The sequence below is a fragment of the Amphibalanus amphitrite genome, unplaced genomic scaffold, assembly GCF_019059575.1.
Source record: "Amphibalanus amphitrite isolate SeventyFive unplaced genomic scaffold, NRLGWU_Aamphi_draft 000318F_arrow, whole genome shotgun sequence".
In the NCBI taxonomy this organism is placed as follows: Eukaryota; Metazoa; Arthropoda; class Thecostraca; order Balanomorpha; family Balanidae; genus Amphibalanus; species Amphibalanus amphitrite.
Window position 1 is genome coordinate 253,730 of NW_024881813.1, and position 25,817 is coordinate 279,546.

General features: G+C 53.3%; 1 protein-coding gene across 8 annotated transcripts in view; it reads left to right on the top strand.

The window, feature by feature from the left end:
- LOC122388330 (dedicator of cytokinesis protein 9-like) overlaps positions 1-25,817 on the top strand; it is a 36,645-nt gene that overhangs the window by 2,696 nt on the left and 8,132 nt on the right. The window contains exons 2-31 of one of the 8 annotated variants that reach the window (XM_043379317.1): positions 2,320-2,441; positions 2,793-2,909; positions 4,987-5,159; positions 7,252-7,428; positions 8,712-8,814; positions 9,167-9,368; positions 10,781-10,938; positions 11,324-11,473; positions 11,833-12,033; positions 12,342-12,505; positions 12,802-12,957; positions 13,222-13,304; positions 13,555-13,805; positions 14,100-14,350; positions 14,826-14,922; positions 16,478-16,666; positions 17,059-17,088; positions 17,920-18,105; positions 18,952-19,152; positions 20,409-20,555; positions 20,762-20,960; positions 21,195-21,373; positions 21,712-21,953; positions 22,900-22,985; positions 23,225-23,402; positions 23,596-23,778; positions 24,046-24,215; positions 24,502-24,756; positions 25,029-25,189; positions 25,475-25,595. In XM_043379317.1, coding sequence (XP_043235252.1) covers positions 2,346-2,441; positions 2,793-2,909; positions 4,987-5,159; positions 7,252-7,428; positions 8,712-8,814; positions 9,167-9,368; positions 10,781-10,938; positions 11,324-11,473; positions 11,833-12,033; positions 12,342-12,505; positions 12,802-12,957; positions 13,222-13,304; positions 13,555-13,805; positions 14,100-14,350; positions 14,826-14,922; positions 16,478-16,666; positions 17,059-17,088; positions 17,920-18,105; positions 18,952-19,152; positions 20,409-20,555; positions 20,762-20,960; positions 21,195-21,373; positions 21,712-21,953; positions 22,900-22,985; positions 23,225-23,402; positions 23,596-23,778; positions 24,046-24,215; positions 24,502-24,756; positions 25,029-25,189; positions 25,475-25,595 — 4,906 coding nt within the window. In that variant the 5' untranslated portion in view covers positions 2,320-2,345. The other 7 variants (XM_043379313.1, XM_043379314.1, XM_043379320.1 and 4 more) reach the window with 7 other exon arrangements.

Genomic DNA, 25,817 nt, shown 5'->3' on the forward strand with positions numbered 1-25,817 from the left:
TTGTTATAAATTTGCTGAGGGAGGATGGAAGGCGCAGTTCAAAGTTCAAACTGTGAAACTAGGTGATTTGGATTCACCACTGCCATTGTTTTGCATGCAACATTCTACTTTCAAGTTCCATAGTGCTCTGTTTTAATGTGATGCTTTATTTAGGTTTGATTTCAAGATTTTAGCCCTGATCACAAGCAGAGCTTACCTACTCGTCTGAGATGTTGAACCTCAAGCCAGCTCAAGATATTCATCTCATCCACTAAGTCTTAAGCAGGGTGCCTAATGATATCTCACTTAGTGTGATTAAAAGTTGTGAGCTGAGCAAGGAAAAAGCATTCTTTCAATGTCTTCCAGTGGTGGTGATCGCCCACTGGTCAGGTCTGACTCAAAAATTAAGTTGGCTCAGGTCTGACTCTTGAATGAATGCAGTTTGTTTGGCTTAAATACCTGTCTATGTGGAAAGAGTCATACTTCTTGTAGTAGAACTTAGAAGAAAAGCAACTACTGGTTGGCATGGTTTCTGCTCCAGTAATACCAAATCATCAGATAATCAGGAGTGATCTAATGATAGTTTGGAAGGTCTTGTGAGGGTCTTGTGTTTAGTTTGGAGGGTCTTGGGACAGTAAAATGCTGGTTCTATGTGAAATTAAACCCACCAACTTCAATGCTCTCAACTTGCAGACTGCAGTGGCAATGCTGGTCTGTCCACAGTGCTGGGGTTATACAGTCAGCTCCTAGATGTCAGGACGGTCGCTACGAATGCGTCGGGCAAAGTCCGAGGCTGACCGCCTCTGATCTTTAGGAAATGGGCCTGCCCGCTCACCACTGTTTTCCCTCACTTGTTAATTGTTGCCGATGATCTAAATCCCGGTCAAGGGTACGGGGGTTGGACTACCCGATTTGCAAGCCCACTTATCCCTTATCATGTGTAATTTTCTCAAACATTTGCATAGGACTAGTGGCTTGTGTTTACCGAGTCGTGATTACTTTGCTGAATCAATGGGGGGGGGGGGGGGGGGTTACAGTGGTAAGTAGCTTAGTATAAGCAATGGTCATGAGTGCATACATTCACAGTGTTCTAACGCAGGTATTGTATGCAAAGTCAAGTTAATCCGCTCGTGCCATTTGACGCTTTATTAATGAATGCTATTTTTTTAAGGTATCTGACCATATGGGCTCTCAAGAAATTTAACGTTTTTCCTGATGATTGAGCGGAGCTCACTTCTTCAGTTGCCGTACTTTGGTATAATACTTTTACCAACGTACCGCAACCGTAAACGTCCCAAAATCACAAAGGCTGCGAACGTTCCGAAGGTCGCATCATACTCGTAATGTATCGCATCATATACCAGAGTACCTCGACTTTCGGAATTGCTTGAGACACATTCACATACCGACAACGAAAGGATGGCGATCGGCTTATAGTTATTTAGTTATCTCTTTAACTAAATTGTGACGGTGGTCCGATTCTCCGGCAAGGACTCGTGTGTTCCTTCTACCTTACTCGGTGATTGCTAGCTGGGACGGGTAACTCCGGCGCTCGTGTCATGTCGTGCTCGCGTGGTGCCCGAACTGTATTTAGGAGGGCCCGGTCCGGTCGGCGGCTTGTATGGGCCTACCACGGAGCTGCGGCGGCCTCGGCAGCACCCGCTCGGCTCGCCGCCCCATTTCTGACACCGTCAGGTAGGGGCGGCCGCTCGTCGGACCGACCGGGCGATGGCGTGCAACGAACAGTGTCCCCGGTAGTCCACCGTCCCGATCGGCGGGCTCGCGTGGCAGCGGCAGGACAGAGGCAGCTCATTGCGGCCGCCACTGAGCCGTCACCTCGCCGCCAGCCGTCGGTTCGCGCCGGGCCGCGGCTGCCGGTCGGACCACAGTGCTGCGCCGCCAGCCGCGCTGTGAGCAGGCTCCGGAGGCCACTGCGAACACACTCGACCGGACAGACTCAGTGGTGTCGGAACTGGGCGTGGTGCGAGCTGTGGGGGTGACTGAAGGGCAGTGGTAACGATGAAGAGCGCTAACTAGTGATAAACTTGATTAGAGGGTGGTGACTGGTGATTGGTGATAAACTCACGAGTTACGCCGTAGACCCGTGACCGATGATAGTGGACCCCTGCAGTGGTGATTTCTGCGACCTGTGATAGCTATAAGTACCGCCGGCTGCCGCAGTGATCCCAGTGACCCGTCCGGTGATGACGGGGCGGTGATCGAGTGTCGTCAGTCAGTGTGGCGTGACCGCTGACTGTACCAGTGGCACTGTGTAGGGACAGCAGTGTAGAACAGCTCCGACCGCCGTCTGAACCTCCGCCATGCCGTGTCTTCCGTCAGGCTCCGGCTCGCTCAGGAAGCGCAGTATGGAGCGCAAATTCACCCGCGTGCTGGCCCGGCCCGGCATGGCCGCCCAGCTGCGGGAGAACGTCAGTCAGGCCGTCAAGGAGACCACCATTCAGGTACGGTCACGAACGCACCACGGCCGGGCCTGATGGCCGGTCAGGGCGGGGCCTCACGTGATCAGGGGGAGGGGGGAGCGGGGCTGTGTGACCTTCAGGCCCAATTTGTGGTCGGTGGATTTCCTAATAGGAGGAAGGTCAGAATAAATAAAGTGGGCCAGCGTTCGGTGGGTGATTGAAGATGACTTTTCCTTTTGTCAGATATTATAATCATCCCAATTAGCGCATGTGTCATTATTTAGTCAAACGTAATTCTGATGGTTATCAGTTCAACAGGTGTGAGAGCTCTCACATCCTTCCGTGTCTGGCACCGCCGGCCACTAGCTGACCTTTCCCTCGAACGACCCGCAGACGCAGCGGCACATCACCGAGCCCCTCGACTACGAGGGGTACGTGTCCAAGAACATGACCATTCTGCGGAACGACCCGCACCGCGAGCTGCTGCTCTTCCCACTGGACGATGTGGAGGTGAGTTCCCTCGGGGTGACGCAGCTGTGAGCTCATTACATTCTGCGGCGGTGACCGGTCAGCTGACCGAGCTGTGTGAAACCGGAGCTCAGTCGGTGGTCATCTGACCCTGTGTTACTCGATCCGGGCCAGTGCAGTCAGCGATATGCTTCGCAATCCCATAAACAAGATTGGACTGCTTACGTTAGAATTATATCGTGCGTAGTAGTTCGCGATGCTGACCGAATCACCCAGCGATATTTCAATTCGTGTCGAAATACTTATATTCCGTGACAATTCAGTATTCTGTGACAGCTGACCACAGTCTCCCCCAGTGTCAGGTGCTGCTCTCGAGTCCTTGTCCTCCCCTCCCCCGGCCCGGACCGTGCCCCCCCCCCCCCCCAATGCCCCGCCGGCCGGGCCTCTCCTGCAGTCCGGGTGCCTGGTGCATGGTGATTGAGCCAGCAGCGCAGTCGTCACGTGCTGATGAATAGAGAGCGTGTCCTGGCAACCTCTGACGTTCGCGATCGGCCGCCCCGATATATGTGGGGCCCGGCCGTCGCCGGTGAATTAATTAGCAATTTTAGCAAGCGAACAGTCAAGAGCCCACGGTTTGCTGGTGGATTTTCTACCATAGGGGACTGATGGTTAGCGCCACGGCTGAACCGGTTGCCGGGTAACAGCCGACGTGTCGTGAGGAGGCCTGTTCGCCTCCTCCGTGGTGACTGGTGCCGGCACCGTGCATGGTATGCCGCCCATATATGGGGCGGCGTCCGGTCGGAACTCTGCGGGTCAGCCTACCACTCAGGGGGTGGCTCAGGTAGCTCGGCATAGATACGATCTGTCCGAGCCGGTCACCACAGGGTACATTGTCACAGCGAGCCGAGGTAATTGGCCCCCCGGCCGCATTGTTTGGTCTCAAGGCGATCACCAGCGGCCAGCCTCGCCTGACATTGTTTGTGATGCCGGCGGAATTTCGCCCGTATTTCGGCAGCCGGATTTGGTGAGATCGCTATCGCTGGAGCCTTTACAAGGTCTAATGAAAGTATAATACCTGCTGGCGGCCTTCACGACAAAATTGCCCCGTATGTTCTCACGGAAACATGGCACACGAGTGGCTGTGGTAAATGAATCACATGTCCTCTCACTACCAGGCACTAGCAGTGATGACGTGATTGCAATCTGGATAGTGGATAGATTTTACCGGACGTGACTCACGCGATATTTATCCGTCAGCTAATGATAATATTGACAAGGTCATCTGCAATCACAATTGCGCTGCAGCCCTTATTATAGACGGTTTATCACAGCGATATGGGTGTCATCAAAACCGCACTATCTAGACTCGGAGTGTGCTTTTATAATCGTGTGTTAGTTCATACTTGACCGCCGAGATTGCCGGGAGTGTTGAGGAAATGACGAGACTTCATATGAATGGGAGGCTCTTACGTGGCCGGAAACGTGACGTAGTTCGTATTGGTGTATTCTCTTTTTGCGTGCAGTTGTAATCTTTGTTACTTAATTTTTATGCCGAATTCTTCTTATGAACCACTTTTGGTTTGTTGATTATTTTAGATAAATACGCACGTAGCTTTCATAGTGCAACAAACACCAACTGTGAACCCTGTTCATGAACGCCGTATACCATCCTCTCCTCAATGCCCGTTTCATTGTAGTCACTGTCTTGACCATGACACCATTCGCGCTCAAAGCTGATCCCGTAGGCGCTTGATAGCCTACATTATCTGAGAAACCCGCCCAAACACGCCATCAGTCCTCAAAGCAGATCCTGTATGTCCCAAATGCTCGACCTACAGCAGCTGACGCTGTTTGTCCCCCTGTGTTCCTCCCCCAGTACCGACTGACCCCGTCTGTCCCATTTGTTCCTCCCTCAGTACTGACTGACCCCTTGTGTCCCCCTGTGTTTCTCCCCCAGTAACGACTGATCCCTTCTGTCTGTCATGCTCGTCCCTCAGTAGCGACTGACCCCGTCTGTCCCACTGTGTTCCTCCCCCAGTACCGACTGACCCCGTCTGTCCCATTTGTTCCTCCCTCAGTACCGACTGACCCCTTGTGTCCCCCTGTGTTCCTCCCTCAGCAACACGTGCGCGAGCAGCACGGCTCGGCGCTGGGCACTCCTCTGGAGCAGCTGGCTCTGCAGCAGGCCGACAACCACATGATCCGCGAGTGTCTGGAGACGTACACGGCCCGACTGGTGTCAGTGAAGTATAAATACGACGCGTTCGCGGCCACCTACCTGCAGCTGCCCAGGTGGGTAGAAATGGGGAGGTATGGGTGTCTGAGAACGACAGGTGGGTCGGGATGGGACGGGACGGAGAGTTACGTGGAGGTACACACGGACGGGTCTCTTTGAGATTGATAGCTGGTTCGTGGTAGCGATGAACAACGTGTTGCCACCTCGATGTGTCTAGTCGGACATGGGCGGGAAGGGCGAAAAGCTCTGGGCATTCACAGGACGACAGACGGTCCTTGGTAGCGGTGATGGATGTTGCTTGCGAAGGTGTGCCGGGTCGGACCGGGTTGGGGAGGTATGGAACTCTCATAGGGAGTGGGTGGGCCGTGACTGCGGTGACAGACGTGTCCCTGTCCGGGTGATGTGGTCACTCACGCCTACTGGTGGGTGTGATGTGTGGTCACATGTGACCTGCGTGTCTCACGCCTTCTTGTGGGTGGGCTGTGTGGGTAGTGCTCGATCCGGTATCGACTGCACATCGTGAGTGGGTAGACGCAGCGAGAACATGTTTTCGGCGGCGGGGCGCGTATGTGGAGCTGTCGAGATAAGGGTCTGATGTCGCGGCGGGTCTGATGGTTGGGACGAGTTGGGTGGAACCCTGTCCGGACGACTGGTGGGAGGAGGGTTTGGTCGGGTTGAATCGGTGATCCAGTCTGCAGACCGGCTGCATTTCAGATTGTAAAGATATCTGGCTGTTGCGAGATCATGCGGCTATCGTGGGCTGGCATGACTCGTAACTATTGGATATTGTCTTTATCGTGCTCTGTCACATGTGAGTGACTCCTCTTTAATTGCATTTCTTTCAACCTATCATTGCATATGTTCCGTTTTTTCTGTCTTCTTCTCGCACTTCCAGTATACTGCGATTGACACGTTTCAACTGATTACAATCGGCCAGCCGCCTGCCGCCCCCCCCCTCTCCGCCCGCACACACACCTTGGCTTACCACCTCACCCCCGCTCACCCGATTTACTTCATTGGCGGTGCCGCGTTTGCCGAGGTCCGTTTAATCGCCGGCCGGCGGCGGGCGGCGGGCGCGCTGCGTGCCTGTCAAACTGTTTACGCCCCGATAGGTGGCCCCGTTTGCGTCACACTGTGTCCGCGCACTGCGGCGCCGAACTGCGGACCCGAGCTCGTATGGCCTTGTTTTCTGTCAGTTTACGGGGCACGGGAAGGGTGACGGAATTATCGCACCTTTGATTACGACTTTTTGTGACGTCTGTTTCATGCCAGTCGACTGCTTACTTTCGCCTGCTCCTTCGCGTTTTCCTGTTCGCTATTTCGGTATTGTTTTTGTTATCACTGCATCGGATCAAAATGGAGGACGGAATCTGTGCGGTCCATCTGCCTTGTACCGACCAGAGTTGCATCACACTGTGCTTTGTGCAGCCTGTGCACCCAGGACAATGTTCAGGCTGACAGGGCAACCGTCCAGCGCCTGCACTCTGACGCTTCTTCATAAAAACTCGCTGAATGTTCTGGGTAGCGCGCTCTGTTTGGGTCTCCGTTCGCCGATGTCACAACGTGGAGCGGGCGGCCGATCATCTGTTTACTCTGCTCCAGCCCAGCCGAACTAATCGTGCGGTGCCTGTTTACCAAAGGCGCAGAGTATCGGGGCTTCACGTGCCGCGAATCCCTGTCCCCGTCGACCCGCCCTGACCTCACCGTTTGCGGCTGTGACGCTGGAGAGATAGGCGCCGTGTTTATGGCACGTCACCGGGGCCATTTGTATATTATGCATCGTCCCATATCGTCATTATCGTCACTGTGTAATGTGCGACTTATGTTTGGTCTTTCCGATCTAGGGTGGCATTCGTGTCTACTGTCTATTTATGTGGGGTGCTTTTCAAGTGGCAATTCCCAGACACTTATGAAACCAACCGACGTATATTTCCATATCTATCTTTCCTTGCGTTCAGATGGCGCCTTCCAATTATGCATTTTCTATATGCTCGTACTTCAGTGCTCTCCCCCGAGCGACGAGTCTTTTTAATGAGCCAACGTTACGCCTCTGTCGACTGAGTACTGCAGTTTTGAACCCCCAATTCGTGTGTACCGATCCTCTGAGTGTGTTCTGCCGTCACCCCTCACTCACCGTCCCGTCGCCAGGTTTCCGCGCACGCCTCCGCTGCCGCCGTACGTATGTGAGTCCGACCTGGACATCGACTGTACCGACTCCATCGAGGTGCAGTCCGTCTCCAAGGCCGGCTACCTGCTGCGCGGCACAGACGGAGCCGGCGACAAGCTCTTCGCCAAGTCCTTCAAACGACGCTTCGCCAGACTCAGGTAAAGTGGTGCTGAGGGGATGCGAGGAGAGAAGTGAGGTGATCGGTAGGAGTAGGGGCGTGTCTCGTAATGCATCAGCCAGGACGTCGACAAAGTAGTCAGCGACTCTAAGACCACAACCTTTATGCACTTGTAAGTTGTAAGAACAGGGATTGACCATTCAAATCTCGTTTGTGCTGCCTATTGACCTTCGGTTGAACCCGGCGCTGTCTGGCGTCCCGTTATCACTACAGACAGTCCCTCAGTGAGCCAACAGACGCCTGCCATTGGGTCTGATTCGGCCAGAGTGGCGCACAATGCACCGAGTTTGTCTGGACGTGCTCTATGTGCCTGGGAACCCCTGGCAGGGGGCTGGATTGATGGGCCGAGGATGGGCCTTATTTGTGCAATGAAAGGGACTGGAGTTGCTGTAGGACAGGGTGGATGGAAAGGGGTGAGGAAGATTTAATGAGAGTTGCTTATGGTGACTAGCCTGTGAGTAAGACCGTGTTGGGCAGATAAGACGGTTGTTTGGGCCATGACAGACAGAGAGCGGCTGTTTTTAGAGGAGCTACAAGATATGTAGATATGCCATTCGTTGTCCATATGGAGCTTGAATTGAGGCCCAAGCCTCATTCCGGACATAACGTTCGTGTTTCGGGTTCACAAGGAACATCTGTTCTCATTAACATACCAATGTATGCATTTGTCCCCTAGCTGTGTCAGTCTGGGACGGTAAAGGTCGGATGGCGGTGGCGGCACAGACATCACGACGACCTCGCCCTGACCCTCCCCTCCGCCTGTCCTGATTGGTCCGCTCTGCGCGTCACATCACTCCGTGTGGCGTACTGGAAGTAATGATCCCACCTCTCCTCCCGCCGGCCCCGGCCGGTACCGTACTGCGCCTCATACTCGTCTATGTGTCGTCACTCCGTCTGTATCGGTCTGTTATTGCGATGACTAGCGCTCAGACGAAGGACGCTGGGTCACGGTATCTACTGTCTGGGCTTTGGTCGCGGTGGCCCTCGCGGCCGTGACTGGGTCATGAATTCAGGGGTGGAGGATTGACAAATGTTGTCCTCATTATATGTTTGTTTTGTTTTGGCTTCAATGTGAGCCGCAAGTTTTCTGAATGTGATGTCACCAATCGATGTAATTCCCCAATGGAGCTCGCCATGAATAACTTCTACCCAATGCGCGTAGATTCATTGAAATTTCCGCCGGTGCTGCTTAAAAGCGATGTCATTCATTTTTGCACTGTGAACTGTTCCTTACGTTTCATGTTCCGTTTTTTGCGTTACCAGGCAAGGCGTGGACGGCAACTACGTACTCGAGTTTTACAAGGACTCCAAGTCGTCAGAGAGCAAAGGTGCCATCCCGCTGGACCTTGTCAGCGATGTGGTCAAGGTATGTGCTTGTTATCGCGCACACAAGTGAGAAACTCTGCAGCTTCAGATGCATGATAAGCTTCTTCGTTCCTGTCTTGCCTGATAACTAGTCAGGATGTTACATGCTCGCATCGTCTGATGCAAGTATGATGTGAGATTTTGGACTGTAATTTGGTCATGTCTCAATAATTGAGGCTTGTGAACGTAGATGGCTACCTAGCAGACCATAAGGCGGACAGAAGTGGCTATTATTCCGGCGTGGCTGGTCTATTACGTCGCAGCTGTTCGTAAGTGGTATTGCGCCTTTGCCTCAGCTGACGAAAAACCCCAACCCCGCTCGCCACCACTGACCGCCTCCGGTGGCTCCACAGGCGCCGAAGCGGGGCAAGTTCTGTTTCGAGTTGCGGTCGACAGATGGCGGTAAGGGCCACGTGCTGACGGCGGAGACGGAGGCGGACCTGCAGGAGTGGCTGGACACGGTCAGCCGGGCGGTGGCGCTCACCAGGGATGACCGGCTGTCGGTGACGTCAGAGACGGTCTCCACCACCGACGGACCCGGCACGCCGGCTCTGGGTGAGAGGGGACGGGAGGGGAGACGGTCTCCACCACCGACGGACCCGGCACGCCAGCCCTGGGTGAGAGGGGAGGGGAGGGGGAACAACCTGTGACCTCTGAGACGGTCTCCACTACCGACGGACCCGGCACTCCAGCCCTGGGTGAGAGGGGAAGGGGAGGGGGAACAACCTGTGACCTCTGAGACGGTCTCCACCACCGACGGACCCGGCACTCCGGCCCTGGGTGAGAGGGGGGAGGGGAGACTGTCCCTGCCACCGAGTACCGACGGACCCGACACACCGGCCCTGGGTGAGAGGGGAGGGGAGGGGACAACCTGTGACCTCTGAGACGGTCTCCACCACCGACGGACCCGGCACTCCGGCCCTGGGTGAGAGGGGAAGGGGAGGGGGATCTTACTGGGCTGATGCCTAAATATGGGGGTAACCTTTTAACCCTCGCCCGTATAGGGGGGTGGGGGGTCGAACGGACCCCCCCTCGGTTTTTCGCGAATAACTCGCGTAAAAAGCGGCCGATCGCGACGAAACTTTCAGTACCCTCGCGTTAATCAATTTTACACCTACCCTGAAATTTTCATGACCCTGACCCTAATGACCTTTGACCTGTGACCTACTTTTCGAGACCATGTTTGGCCGGAATCGCGATTCGGCGTATGTCGGCTCGCATTAGCCGCGCGTTTGCAGTCTTTTCGTGGTTTTAAGCGTTCAAACATGGGATATGATGCTGCTCCCATGCATTAGGGTGGGTGTCAAGGTCACCGGAAGGTCAGGTCAGGTCACTGACCTTTGATGACCTCGGTTCACTTTTTCGAGTTTTACACGTTGCTAGGCCAGTTTTTGGAGCTGAATTCGAATTTAGCAACCATATGAACATTTACGAAGTAGTTTTGGTGCCTTTGTAACATGTTACGAAGCTGTCAGAGGCGATTGCCACCTACTACGAATACCCTTACTGGTTGACCTGACCTGACCTGACCCGACCTGGCCTAAATGCATGAAGACATCATCTGTGATCAAAACTAACATGATATTCGTGATCAGCACCCCGAAAAACCCCATAGCACTGCCACGCTTTATGACTTTCTAACAGGTCCCGATTTTCCCGACTTTTGGGTCATTGACCTGACCTGGAAGGTCAACCGATGACCTAGGACCTTAAAATTGGGTATCGTCGGCTTCCTCTCGTCACGGGCAACACGCTCGTTTTTTTCCGCGAAGATCTAGCTCGATCAGGGGCGAAACGGCAAGGGGGGGATCCAACGGACCCCCCTCCCCCTTATACGTTCGCGGCTGGAAAAACACCAATACGGGCGAGGGTTAAATCACTTCTTATTGAAATGCATCGGGCTCCCTGATGTCTCCCTGCCCATCCATCCAATGTCTGACCACCCCTACCCTTTTCCCCGCTCTCAGGTCCTCCGCCGGCCGATGACCGTTTCAGCACGCTGCGGGGTCTGGACCAGAGTCTGAACCCACAGCTGAACCGGTACGCGCACGAGACGGACTACCTCATCGGACAGGCGCGCTCCGAGGGCCGCCTGCCCGTCTTTCAGCTCTATCCAGACATACAGGTCAGGGGATGGGGAGTGGTACGACTGGGGGGGGGGGGGGGAGGATCAGAGGGCCGCCTGCCAGTGTTTCAGCTCTACCGCGATATACAGGTCAGGGACGGACAGCGCGGATGGAGTTTTGGAACTCAGGAAGGAGGAGAGCGAGGGATCGGGCTAATTTGTATGTGCTTTGGGTAGTTCGCTTGCTAGATATCTTGAATTATCAATTTATCAGGATTATATCAGGATTATAGGATTATAGGCTAGGATTTATATAGGATTATTAGTTCAAATGTGTCACCGATAGAGGCTTTCACATTGTACTATATTCGTCCTATTTATTAATCTAAGTCGTAAATTATCGTCAAAATAATCTGTGTTCTCTCTCCCCTCTCCATCCCGTCAGTCGACACCTCTGTCAGTGGCGTCCAGTGAGGACCACCTGCGTACCGAACCGTTCTCAGAGGTGCACGGTGTCACCGTGTTAGTCCGCTGTGAGAGCCTCCAGTTCCGACTGCAGATGGCCGTCGACGAGACCGGAGACAACATGTCACAGGTAACGGTGGGGACGAGACCGGAGACAACATGTCACAGGTGGGGACGAGACCAGAGACAACATGTCACAGGTAACGGTGGGAATGACACTATTTATTGTGGTCGTCACTCGTCTGACAGTTGAAAAGTGATGGAAAGCGTGGTTGATTAAAGATATACGTGTGCATGTGGTTTCGACTCTGTTTTCATTTTGCCAAGCGTCTAAAGCGTGTCGTTTTATGCAGTGTTACATTAAACCATTTTGACAACTTTACGGAATAACGTTCAGGCAATAAATTTCAGGCCCTGCATTTTCACTAGACCGGCATAATTTATTTCCTTCATTCATTTGCGTATAACGATGTCATTTCTGCCTTTCAGATTGAGCCCTATTTCGCCTCATTATGTCTCTACGACGCGAAGCAGGGCCGGAAAATATCGGAGGATTTCTTTTTCGACGTGAACGAGCCCTACATTCGAAATCTCCTGCCAAAGAGCATCTCAAAGAACAAGTCCCGGGGCGCGTGCCTGCTGCCGGACCTGACCCACGCGCCGCTGGAGTGGCTCTCCTATCCCAGACAGGTATGGCACAGCGCATCGCTTCCTGTAGCAGCTACTGATGTGACGATTACGACGGCCAGTTCCGAGTTTGACGGCAAGCTGCATGATAAGTCTGACGATGTTTTTTATCCAAGCACAATGTGGACGGCTATGGAGTAGATTCATGAATGAGATTTGATGAATGCCCCCGGACTTGAGTGTTAAAAGCCCGAAGCAATTCATTAGATTAATTGCAGCTGACCCGTTCCCATCCCATCCGCCGCGACCCGTCCTCCATACTACCCCCAATGTGCGTGTCTGATCGTCCCGTGCCCCTCTCTCGGCGTCAGGCGCTGTTTACGGTGCAGCAGCCTCACAGTGAGATATTTCTGGTGGCGCGCATTGAGAAGGTGCTGCAGGGCGCTGTCTCGGTCAGCTGCGACCAGTACTGCCGGACGGCCGACCCCAAACACGTGGCCAAAATGCACCACCAGGTGCGACAGTCGTGCGACAGGTTAGTAAGCCGTCGAAACAGTCATCGGATTGGGTGTGGGATTTCAGGTCAGTCATGTTCTGACAATTGATGACCGTAGTGTTCTTAACAAGGCGAGGGAAACATTTATTCTTAAAATGTTAACTGCAGTATTTTGTTACACCCAAGCAATACGAACGATGCCTGTCCCGTTATTTCTCGTTGTTTCGTTTCTGGAATATTGGCTATAACACTCCCTTACTCCGCTACACTACAGCGGACGATATTCTGTAGCCCAGCATCCATCCCCACTACTGCACTTGCCCCTCCCTCGGCAGACTGGGCGGCTACCGGATGCCGTTCGCGTGGACGGCGCGGCCGCTGTTCCGCTCCACGGCCGACCTGGACCCGGCCGACTTCGGCGCCCTGTACCGACACGAGCCCAACAGGATGACCGAGGAGGACGTGCTCAAACTGCTGCAGGACTGGAGAAAGTGAGTGACCGGGTCGCGAGGGTGGGGGAAGGCCGGGACGGGTTGATCTGTTGATTTATTGTATTTTCACCTAGTTAGGCATCAATAAGTCGACTGTAATTTCGATTACTTTCTGGAGCTTATTTTGATATATGAATTGCGGATTTTTAGATAAATCGGCTACAATGAATGCTTGGCACATTATTTTCCGATGCGAAGATGTCTTGGCGCCGTCCACTGCCCGTATGTATGTGTCTGACTCAGCGCCGTTCTCGTTGTTTCCAGGCCGGACAAGCTGAGTCGTCTGGCGGTGATCCCCGGCTCTCTGAAGGTCACCGTTCAGATACACAGCGGGCAGACCATCAACAGTGAGTGCCGACTTATTATTCACGGAGTACGAAAAAAACTCTCCTCCGAGAAATGTGGCTCACTTTGCCACAGTCTATTTTATTGACGGTTACAGAGACAGTTGATCCACAACTTTCACATAATTAGTAAGGTCGGTACTCGGCCGACCCGGCCCGGCCTGGCCCGCTCAGCAGCTGCCCATGAGTCGGCCGCTCCTATCCCGGCCGCAGACTGTCGCCGCCCTCTCACTACCCCTGTCTCCGTCCACAGACTGTCTATCGCCGTCTCTGGTGCCTCTGAAGCCGTTCCCGGTCCCGCCGTCGTGCCCGCCGACTCTGAAGCTGCAGAGTCTGCCGGCGCCGGCGCCGGAGCTGGCCGTCCCGCACACCGGCTACACCAACCTGCTCTACGTCTACCCGCGCCGGCTCAAATACGACGCGCAGAAGACGTTCAAGGCGCGCAACATCGCCTGCCGCGTGGAGCTGCGGCAGGGGGACGACGAGAACGCTGCGCCGCTTGAGGTTCGTCACCTGGCGGGCTGTATAATGGATTGGGATACGATATTATAGTGCACACTGCGCATCAGATAATGTTAAGAAGTGAACACGGGACAACCCAGCTCCTCACTAGTTATGAGTGTTCTAACTGTTCATTGTTGATGACAAGTTTTTCTTCTTCTGAATGCTGTTGTTAATGTTTAACTTCATTTTCGCTATCTTGTTTATTACCGTTTGGCGCCTTTTCAGTGTCTCATTCCTCCGTGTGTTCTTGGGTGATATCCGACTCTGACCCGCCCCCGTCCCCTTGCCTTGCAGTGTTTTTACGCTCGTCCGGGCCAGGGGTGCAGCTACACGACCAGCCAGCTGACCTCGGTGCTGCACCACGAGACGACGCCCAGCTGGGGCGGCGAGGTGAAGCTGGCGTTGCCGCTGGCGGTGGACGAGCGCCACCACCTGCTCTTCACCTTCTACCACGTCAGCTGTCAGCCCAAGCCGGCCAAGCGCGGCCAGGAGACGCCCGACGCCGTGGTCGGCTACAGCTGGATACCGCTGCTCAGCAAGGGCAGGTCCGTCGGTCGGCGGGACGGTCGGGGTCAGAGAGGGTGACTGTGATTTGAAGCGCCGATAAGTTAGCAGTGCCGGGCTGAAATGTTGAGTTCGGGGCGTCAGGGTGGGGTGTCGACGAGAATGGTCTGCTTCTTTGGAGAACTGACAGTTTGGTGATTTTGAACTGGAATGGTTGAGTGTCGAATTTGGTCGAAAATGTCGAATTTTGTTTTTGTTTGGTGAACATGATGGTATGTTTTATGTGATCTGAGAATTACACTAAGTTCTGCGTTATTTTTATGTATGTTTTTACCGCAGGCTGAACCTGGACACGCAGACGGTGGCGGTGGCCTCCCCCCTCCCTCTCAGTCTGTATCTCCTGTGTGACCAGTGTGTGTCTGTATTTACCACAGGCTGAACCTGGACACGCAGACGGCGGCGGTGGCCGCCCCTGTCAGTTCCTCTGTAACCAGTGTGTCTGTGTATCTACCGCAGGCTGAACCTGGACACGCAGACGGTGGCGGTGGCCGCTCACCTACCGCCCGGATACCTGGCCGTCGAACCGCTGGGGCTCGGCAGAGGGGTAAGTCAGGTACTGATCCGAACCCGCCGGTCCGCCGTCCGCCTGTGCTGCGGCAGCGGCGGACCGGCGATACAACCGGCCTCACAGCCGGACCGGGGCGGAGCGGACACTAACACTGAGCTGCTGATCTGGGCTGGACTGAGCTGCTGAGCTGAGCTGAGCTGAGAGCCGAGCTGAGAACTGGCCGCCGAGTCAGGGGCACTAACCGGAGCACTGGTAGACGCAGGTGTTGGTGTGCTAGTCTGTCGGTGGCTGGACTGCCTGAGGTAGAAAACTCGCCTATTTTCGTATCTAACAGACTTTGCGTCATTGGGAAACCGGTGATAGACGCGCATGTGTGCATCGGTAAACTTTGTGCGGTTGGTTTGTGGTTATTATTTGGTAGTTTATTCGACATTGACGATTCATGTTGGAAGGTGTCAACTAAGGTAATCCGATGTGATGTGTAGGAACTGACGCCTTACATTAACCTGGCTTTCCTCTTCTATCAATAGTTGTGAGCGGAGAGACCATTGTGGATACCATTCGCATGATCACTAATGCTCGAAGCATTTGTCGTATTTAGTTTTGCACGCCGATCGTATACTAACAGTGTTTTTTTTGCATATGTTTCTTTTTGTGTTAATCCTGACTGCTTCATTGTGATTTCTTTTCAATGCTCCCCAGCCGTTGTTCGGCGTTCGGCAGAGTTTTCGACACACCGGCGAGTTTGCTCCGACGGCAGTCCCCTCCGACAAAGTAAACCCCGCTGACTGGTGTTGGGTGTCCGTCCGCCCGCCGGGGTGTGTCACTGTGTCAGTCGCTCTCCGGGCCTGCTGCTAGCTTATGTCGGTGGCGGTTGGGACGTTAAATTTCGTCAGTCGAGCTGCTATGGCTGTGAGGTCTGGTGCAGGTAGACCTCGTTGTCGAAACACAAGCTAACGGTTGCTGTCTATTGCAGCTTCCAGCAGCTGAATACGGGGTCGTCCCATCTTTTTCCTATTTATGTATATGCCTGTGTTTTTCGTCGTTCCCAAGACTTGCTTGAAAGTCATTAGATCCTGACGCTTTGTTTATGAACGGTCTCACGATGTTGATACACGTATGTGTCCAGCTGGTATTGTGTGCTTTTCGTGATACTGGGGCTCTGTAAATATGCCGTTTCGACGTTTCGACGCGCGTTCGACATTTGAGCGGCTATATGACGTGCGTGCATCATCAATCTGTCATCGTGTTGTATATATGCTAACTACTGAGCTAACAGCGAGGAAACTGAGTCAAGATATCATCCAGAGAAAGGTTATCCTATGCTCACTGTACAGTGCTCATGTCTGCACAGTGCACAAACCACCAGCATGACTGCGCGAAACTTTGCAAAGAAAAGCGATACAGCCGCGCGGAGCCTGACTCTTTTTAGGTGCAATAGCCGCTGCCCCATGCTAACGGTGGCACACATACACACCCGCCCGGGACACTCTTTGGCCTGTGTGTGACCTCCCGGGTGCGGCCTCGTGATTGACCTCCCTCACGTGTTCAACCTCTCCCGTCCCCGTGTGTGACCCCTACCCTCACCCCTCTCCGCCAGTACGCGGGCCCGGAGATTCGCTGGGTGGACGGCCAGAAGCCGCTGTTCAAGGTCACCTTCCGACTGGTGTCCACCATCTACACCCTGGACCAGCACCTGCACAACTTCTTCCTGCACGCGCACCGGCTGCGCGAGTCGCGGCTGCCGACTGTCTACAACTCGGATAACGAGACCACCAAACAGGTCAAGGTCGGTGATATGGGGTGAGGGAGAAGGGGAGGGGGGGGGGGGGCACTTTGATGGGAAATGGAGAGTTCGTGGGTAAATGTGTAGTATTGGATCGATTGATGTGGTTGGTACGGTTTGGTAATTGCATGAGGTTATGAACTATATTTGGTTTTAGTTCAAATCTGTGTTACCGATTTTTGTGTGGGCTGTCAGCTGTTTTAGGCTGTTTTTCACTGTTAACTATGAAAATGAAATGTGACATGCGTGCCTTTCATGAAATGAATAACTAATATTTATTCTGTAATCCATCGTTCCATTTTTGTATCTTTGTGTGAGACGGTTTTACGGAGGGCACCAACCGTAGTTGGCTGTGTGTTGAGATGTTATCGACTGAGTAACCTCCTGTTTTCTAGGTGGTGCACCATCTTCCCAAAATACTCAAGGTCTGGCCCATTTGATGTGTGTGGGCGTTCTGTGTGTCTGTCCGCCTGTCTGTGTTCCGTGTCTTTACTGCTTGGGCCCGGCTTGGCAGGAGCACCAAATGTCAACGTACACCCACTTGAGAACTCTCAGTGGGCTCACCCCTCACTAAGTGTGCACGCCACCGCAAATCTTCGATAACGCTCGACTCTATATGTCGCAAATCACAGAGGGGGGGGAAAGGGGGGGGCATGGGAAGGCTTTAGAAAAATGTGACCGCTTCTTATTCCAAACTTTCTGTTTCGGTATGCTCGTTTTTCCTTGCAGGTTTGTTGTCCCCATTTGCTTGATCCCATTTTGCTGTTTTGATTATTTCTTCATAAGTTGTCTGTGTGCTGAATCTTCATTTACATCTCATCGAGGCGCAAAGTGAGCTGCATGCTGTTGTTGCGAATCATACCATTCTCTATTCGTCATGATGCCACTGAATTTTATTTCGATAATGTCTTGTATTTAGACGATCCATTACGATATGTGTTTGTGTCCGGCTTTTCTTCAGCACATTTTATAGCTGACTTTTTTTTCGTGATTGGCATGAACACCTGAATTGACTGACATATTGTGTTGTGCTAACGCCACGTCATTCCATAACTACTTATTTCCTCATTCTTGACATGCCTGAAAATAAAACGCATCTTGTAAATCTGCCTTCGTCTTTATATAGAGGGTACCAGATATCAAAATTACTTCACAGAAACGACACCGGCTCCTCCCTTACACATTCCCTGATCCACTCAACCCCACCCGTCTGTGCAGCTCTCATCAGCCTCCCCTCCCCCCGACCTCCCCGCCAGGCGCTGCACGCGATCGACGTGGCCACCCTGATCCGGTTCCTGCCGACGCTGCTGAACCAGCTGCTGCGGATCGTGGTCAGTACCGACTCGGACGAGGTGTTGCAGAACACGCTGCGCGTGCTCACACACGCCATCACCACGCTGCACCAGGTCGGACGGCAGCGGCTCGTCGACATCTACACTAGGGTGAGAGCGGAGCGGCGGGACCGGGCTGTATGGAGCTAGGGCTGGAATATGGTCGGTGGGTGGGTGGGTGTGAGATATAATCGGGATTGGATAGGGTGATAACTACACTGTTCTGTCTCTTTGTTACGTCAAGTTGTTGTTACAGGATAATTTACTAATTTTAGCATTTATTTTGTTGCCCTCTTTATTTGCATCACAGTTTCATCTATCGTGTCTGTGTACCAAAAATAACAATTTGTTTTTAACGGCGATCAAGCTGATATTAACTTCTATAAGGCCATCGGAGCTTTATTTTCGCTCAATCTACCGTTTAAAGGGACACTCCCACCTTAACATTAGTTTTGAGTTGAGATAGCCAAATTGGTGGCCATGGCCTGCAAATACCGGTTTGGGCACTCACAACATCGAAAAATGCTTTAATTCGAAAATATGGAATTTTAAACTTGCAGTTTTCGGATTCTAAGGGGCTAATGCATTGGAATGCCCCCTTAGAATTTGTGACGTCAGCGGAGATCTAACGATTTTTAAATCTTAGACTAAAACCATCGTTAACACGTGGTGGTATACGCTGCTTTGTGCGCAACGTCTGCCGCACTTTAAGGCTGCCAAATTATTGCTTCCAAATAAAGTCGCTAGTAACAGGGGAGATCCCAAAAAGTAAACAAAAGTAAAAGCCTAATATATTGAAAACCAGTGAATATTTTTCGGTGAAATTTGGTAGATATTCGTTTTCGCTCTTTCTGAACCAAGGGACATCACTTTCATGCCAATTCATTAACTTTTTTGAAGGTGGGAGGGTCCCTTTAACTCTCGGTAACTTACCCGGCCTCCCGGTCTATCGTTCAGCACGTGTTCTCTGAGCCGCGGCCGCCGCCGGCCGCCGGCCGGACCGTCCACGAGGCGCTGTGCCGCGGCCTCGCCCAGCTGCTGCAGCCCAGCAACATGGACTTCCTGCTGGTTCACAAACTGCTCCGGCACGCCAGCTCGCTGTTCGACATCATCGTCAAGTCAATGGCGCTCCATCTCCTCAACTCGGGACGCATCAAGGTGGGTTGGTGCCTTCCCGTGCTGCTGCAATTAGAGTTTGAGAGCGATACTGTTAAAGTGTGATGTGGTGCGCTTCGGAACGGCTTTCGTAGATAATATGAGGAGCTTGTCACTGATTGCAGGCCGGGCTGTGATGATAATTTTTGCGGTGTTTCTTGCCAGTAGTGCTATCTCGTTAGAGGTCTGCTCTATCCTAGTCGTAGTCTGCTGAAGCTCATGTGATTTCTTCTGTCGCCTGTTGAATATATGTCAGTGCTTTCTGAGGTTATGAGCAGCGGCGGCCGGCCTGTACAGACTCTGCCTCTGTGGTCGGGCTGGGTATGGGTCGGTGGGTGAGGACGGGTCGGGCCGCCTCTCAGTCCTCTGCCCACCGGTCCTCAGGTGCCGTCCTCGCCGCCGCAGGAGGACCTTGAGGACACCAGAGGAGTGAGTCCTCTCCCGGCCGCACGAGGCGGCGCGCCGCGGCCCGACGCTACCGCCCGGCCGCGGCGTGTTTTAAACACCCACCGCTCCGCTTTTACAGACTAGCCGCGCCTTTCCCCGTGGGATGTTTTATCTGATGGTTTTGCTCTAGCTGTGCCGTTTGCACGTGTGGTGTGTGTGTGTTGTGTGGACGGAAAGTGTGACTTGGTCACGGTTTTAGGTGTGGTGTGAGTACGATTTTTGGACGGAGTACCTGCCAATTGGACTGCGGCAGAGGCATCTTACCTACCATTTACCCTCATATCCCCACCTAATATTTTATGCACTTTATATTCACGTGATTGCATCGCATTTTTATATTTGTCGTTAGTTTCAACACACCACGTCATTATAAGTGAGTAGCGTTTGCGTTTTTATTATGTGCTAAGCGCAGCACTTTGCAGTCGTTGTTTACTTCTCTAGTCACAGTTCGGCTTATGTTTTCGGTATTTTGGCTATGACCTAGTTAAATTGTAGCATAGTGCCCGTATCTTAGCACCCTCTCATACACCTCTGCCACGTCATGTTTTCGCACTCTTTAATTACGCTTTATCCCTTTCTGGATCCACGTTATTTGTCAAGGGCTAGCTGCACTAATGTTTTATAGCACGAGAATGGCATCCGCGAATTTACGAATTTGAGCACCCACCCGCACATTCAAATCTATTTTTTTCACGCTGTTTTCCTTAGTTGCATCCCTTTCCGTCACCCCTCCCCCACCCTCTCCCTCGGTATACTACGACCTCCCCACCGCCGCTGGCCGCCCCCTCACCCCGCCCCCGGGCCGTCCACAGATGCAGCGTCACGAGCGGTTCTCGGCCTCGTTCAACACGCAGCTGGAGACGATGCTGGAGGCCTTCTACCCGTACATACTGCAAAAATACAAGGAGCTGCCCATCGAGACCCGCGAGGCCAACCGCAGCATGGCGGCTCTGCTCAAGGTGGGGTACTTGTCTGCACATTCCATCGCTTGTCTAGTGCAGGTGAATTATCATTAATAGCTGTTCTTACATGAACCGTCACCTTATGAAACTTCAGCAATGGCTGTTGCCGCCGCGGTGTTGTGTGGTACCTCCAAACTGACTCTCCCGAGCGGGCCTTTTCCTAGGCTAAATACTGACTAATGTTTTGGTCTGCCCATTTGCAGCGTTGTCTGAGTCTGATGGACCGCGGGTTCGTGTTCCGTCTCATCACCTCCTACCTGGAGAAGTTCAGTCTGGCCGACCCGCGCCTCCTCTGGGAGTACAAGTTTGAGTTTCTGCAGATGGTGTGTGCGCACGAGCACTACATTCAGCTGAACCTGCCCATCTTCAGCCCGGCGCGGGTCACCGTCCGCTCGCTACAGGGTAAGGTCGGAGGGAGGGAGGGACCGAGGGAGGGAGAGAGCATAGCTGGGCTTCGTTGATTCATTGATGATGACTAGTCAGGTCACGTGCATCTTTTGAAGCTCAAGTCTGACACCTATTTCGAAGGTCGCTTGACGCTTGGCTGACTTGTATTTTCTTTTGCCGATTTTCCCCTCATCTCTTAGTTCGTCTGATATCGCACCAAGCACTGATCGTCCCTTTCCCATTTGGCAGATTTTGAGCAGCAGTACTTTATGTCGGAGCAGTTCAGCGCCAAACACTACCTGACCGGTCTGATGTTGCACGAGCTGCGGCTGGCGCTCAGTCAGATCTCAGAGGTGCGACGGATGGCCATCCACGCCGTCCGAGATCTGCTTGTCAAACACGCCTACGACGACCGATACCAGACCAAGGTGAGGGGCGACGGCGGCGGGACGGTGTCGGGTGTACGCCGAGAGAGTGCAAGGACAGAGACGTGTTAGTTTGCCGTTATAGCCGACGAAGGGTCGTGTCTAGCTCATGAAAATGAATCTGGTCATATTATATTTTTTTCTCGCTTTTTTCGTTGCAATATTGAAACATTATGGGTGATATATTACCGATAAAAGCAAGGAGGCTAATTTCTTGTTGTTTCCGCGATGTTTTCCCTGTGCCGTAAGGGCTTGGCTAGTTTCATGGTCGATGCTCACATGGTGCCTTGCCCAGTTCTACCCGAGTTCCTTGACACCGTTCTGCTTTCTCTCATCCGCAGGGTCAGAAGTCTCGGATCGCCACGCTGTATTTCCCGCTGGTGGGTATTCTGCTGGAGAACCTGCACCGGCTGGACGTGGCCGTCCCGGCCGCCGCCGCTGTGGGCGCGGGCGGGGGCGGTGCGGCGCCGTCCTCGTCAGCGGCCGTCAGCCGGGCGGCCTCACACCGCAGCACGGGCACCTGGCAGACGAGCAGCTCGTGGGTGATGGCTGACGGCACCTCGTCCCTGGGAAACAGAAACAGGTCAGTCAGTGGCGGGTATAGCCGGCTGGCATACTGAGCTGGGGTAGGGGAGGGGATTATAACGGGCCTGGTCACTAGGTTAGGTGATGTGGCGAAGCGGGTGGCTATACTGGCGGCCCAAAATAGGTTAATGTTAGTTGTTCTTTGCACGATGTTGCAGGCCGTCTATCAGACTCCTGCCGCAAACTCCTGTTCCGTAGTCCGTATCGGGAAACAGGCATACACATAACTGTGTTCCTCGCGAGATTTTTCCAGCTACTTTAACGTAAGCCGGTGGTCCCCATGTTTTAGGTCTTGGCAGCCAGTGCGCACGTAAGTCAAGACGCTTGGTGGTCCGTCTTTGGTCCGGTCTCGCTTTTCTAGTTTATCGGAGCTGTTTTCTCGTCTGTTCTGGGCTTGCTTTATCGCCTCTGTCATTTACTTGGCATGGCTTTGGTGTTGTGATCAGGAATTCGCCATTCGGTGTAGTTTTGTTCCACTTTCGTTTGGAAATCTATTGCTGTTGTTATTACGTCGATCTTAGGTGGGTCGGCGTTCCTCCATTCCATATCTGTCTGTGTGTGCTCGGTAACTTATCTAGTCAATATTTTACATGTCTCCGGCTGCGCGACTGAATGTCTGTAGATAAGTAATGTGTATTGAACATCGGCGTGACCCGGTGCGTAAAGCATGCCTACCCCGACCCCGCCCCCAAAAAAGAGTGCGAAAATATGATGACTATAATTCCTACGAAATACATATTGTTTGTTGACAATTATCGCGTGTGCAATAGTTTAATTAATGGATGGTTCCCCTCTCTTTTCTCCCTCGCGTTTGCGCGATGTTGCAGTTTGTATCACTCGTTCAGCATATTTGTACTACACCCATTTCTCATTTTCTCGACACCCAATTTGTTAGCGTTGCCATCGCGCCAGCTTACATCTTGTTTATCGTCTGTGTGTTTCAGGTTTTCGATGACCCCCGATTCGTCTTTGAACCACTCGCGGGCCACCCAGCGAGAGTCCACCTACCTAGCCTATATCGCCGGACAGGGTACGTTACACGCACGGACGTGGCGGCCGGCTGGGTTATAGCGATACGGGATGTAGGGGAACTGGTGGGAATGGGGCTTCATGGAACTGCAGACAAAAGTGATGCCGAGGACCGCGGCCGTGCGTCAGATCATAACTGCTCCCTGTGAGGGCCTGCATAAAAGCAGTCTCTGCCCGCCCCCCTTCTCTCAAGTCAGCTGTGCAGGTGTCTAACGCATGTCTCCGCCCTATCCCCTGCAGGTCAGCAGGCGTCGGAGAGCACGGCGGCGTCCACGGTCAGCCTGGCCTCGACGGCCTCCTCTCAGAACACGGTGGAGTCGGCCCACCTGGAGAACGGCGAGAACGGAGTGCACCGGCCGGACGAGCCGGCAGAGACCGACAGTCAACCGGGCACCGCTAAACGGTCCACACATAACAGGTCAGTTGGGGTTGCCACTACGAACGATCCTTGGGGGCTTAATTGTGCTAGTTGGACATTAGCCGACGCAACTGATGCGCTACTGGCCTCTAGTTTTACCATGGACATACTACCAACCAATCCCCGCTAGTTCTGCTACTACAGACCGCAAACCACATCCCGGCCTGACCTCCCTCCTCACGACTGCCCGCAGGACCCAGAGCACCGTTCACGACCCGGGCGCGCTGTACCGCTACGACAAACTGCTGGCCGGCGAGGCGCGCGACCTGCTCGTGTGCTTCCTGCACGTGGTGCGCCACGTGCCCGAGGAGCTGCTCATCACGTGGTGGAGGCACGCCGCCGAAGAGGACGTCATCAACTTCTTCACACTCGTACAGTGAGTCGAGGAGCGAGATGGTTTTTCTGGGAGGGGGAGCAGGGTGACAGTGAACGATGGATCAGGTCTATTTTTTGCGCTTGACGGAATGCCTGCTTATAGAATTAGTTCTGATTATCCAAGAAAGTTTTGTTGATTCGGACAATAATTTTTTTCACATTTAAGTTTTAAAGTTATTTTTCTGATAAATTCAGGGATTTTCAGAGACCCATAGATAAGCAGGCTGGAGACACCAAGGCACACACATAGGTACCGGCTCCGTTTCAGGCTGTGTCTGTCCCAGTTCCGGTACACGGGCGGTGTGGTCACGCGCGCCACTCACCCGCGCACCTCCGAGACCAAGAAGGCGTTCACACTGCCGGCCAGGATAGAGTCGCCCGGCGGGCCGGCGGCCGGGCTCAACAACGCGTCGTTCACAGAGTCACCGGCCGGAAAAGGTGAGACGGCACAGCTGTATGTGCAAGCCGGGGTGCTGATACAATATACATGGACTAGTTAGGGCGCGTGGACTGGTCTGTAGAGTGTCCGCTTGACCACATCACGGTAACAAACTTTCAATACATTCAGTTTGCCGTTCTGTTATCGTAATTTTAGGACGAGATGATGACTCGTCCCGATTTGCTGCCTCCTTCATCGGCCACAGCGCCTCACTCTGAAGTCTGAACACCCTCGAATGTGGATTTCTATGGTACATCACTCAACCCTTACCCCTCTTCCTCACAGGCCCGTCGCCGTCGCCGCCCTCCACGCCTCACCTGTCGAGCGAGGCTGCGCTGGTGTCGCTGGACCTGTGCTGCCTGTACTCGGCCCACTACTCGGAGCGGCTGGCGCTGCGCGGCGGCCAGAACGCCCAGATGGCGCTGCTGTCGGGGGTGCTGCTCAGCCTGCTGCACCCGGGACAGGCCGAGGCCGTGCTCAGACACGTGTTCGCCGCACTCAGGATGTTCGTACAGCGGTACGGCAGCGCGCTGTACCATGGTGAGTGGTGTGGGACGGAGTTGGAAGGAATGACTACCGGTATGGGACTCATTAATTACGGGACGGGTGTGAATGCATTTTGGCTTTACGTTCGTCTTTCCTGGTTTTGTGTTCTTTTATTTTGTGTGTCACCTTTTATTCAAGATTCCCGAGTACGAGTATCTCCGTATTTCTCTAGAACAATCTTGCAGCTGAACTGAACAATGATCGCCCCCACATTATGTTAAATGCTAAGCATCAGCCAAGCCCACTACACGTCCAACTTACCACAGGCACTGCGGAGCTGTGCGGTCGTCTGTGCTACGACCTGCTACGCTGCTGTAACAGCCCTCTGGCCAGCTCCCGGCACGAGGCCTGCGCCGTCCTCTACCTGCTGATGAGGGGAAACTTTGAGTTCACCAACCGCAAGGCCATCACCAGGGTCCACCTGCAGGTGGGGAGCCGACGTTATCATGTGGAACGCTGGGGGAGGCTCTGCGATATTTTGGGTTATGGGATTCTTGTGTTGTACTTCCGTCTTCCAGTGATATAACGGTCAGTTTCGCAGTTTTGTAGGCTGCTGCCTATTTTTTCGTTTTTTTTTTACCTTTGTCTTCTGGCCGCGTGTGATCTAGAATAATGGCTTTTTTTAATACCGCTGTCCAATTGCTGAGTTTTGGTTTCTAGTTTTGAATGATGTGGGGTCATCACGTGAATGCCGTGTGTCTATGTGCTGCAGGTGATAATCAAGGTGTCCCAGCTGCTGGGCGAGTCGGTGGTGCTCGATTCGTCCCACTTTTACGAGAGTCTGGCGCTCATCAACAGCTACGCCAACAGCGACAAGGCCATGACGCGCACCAGTGAGTGCAGGCTTACTTTGGCAGCCGCTTGTGTGCTATTTTGAGACATCTTCCAATTATCGGGCATTTGTGATCGCGCTTAGCATAAAGGGTCGACCAATATACCCTGGGGTCGACTGTTACTACTTACTATAGCTCGTTTTTCATAACCTGCTCGATTCGAAGTGCTTTTTCAATCTTCTCACGTGTACTTGTGTGCGATTCCAAACTTAAAAAAGTGAA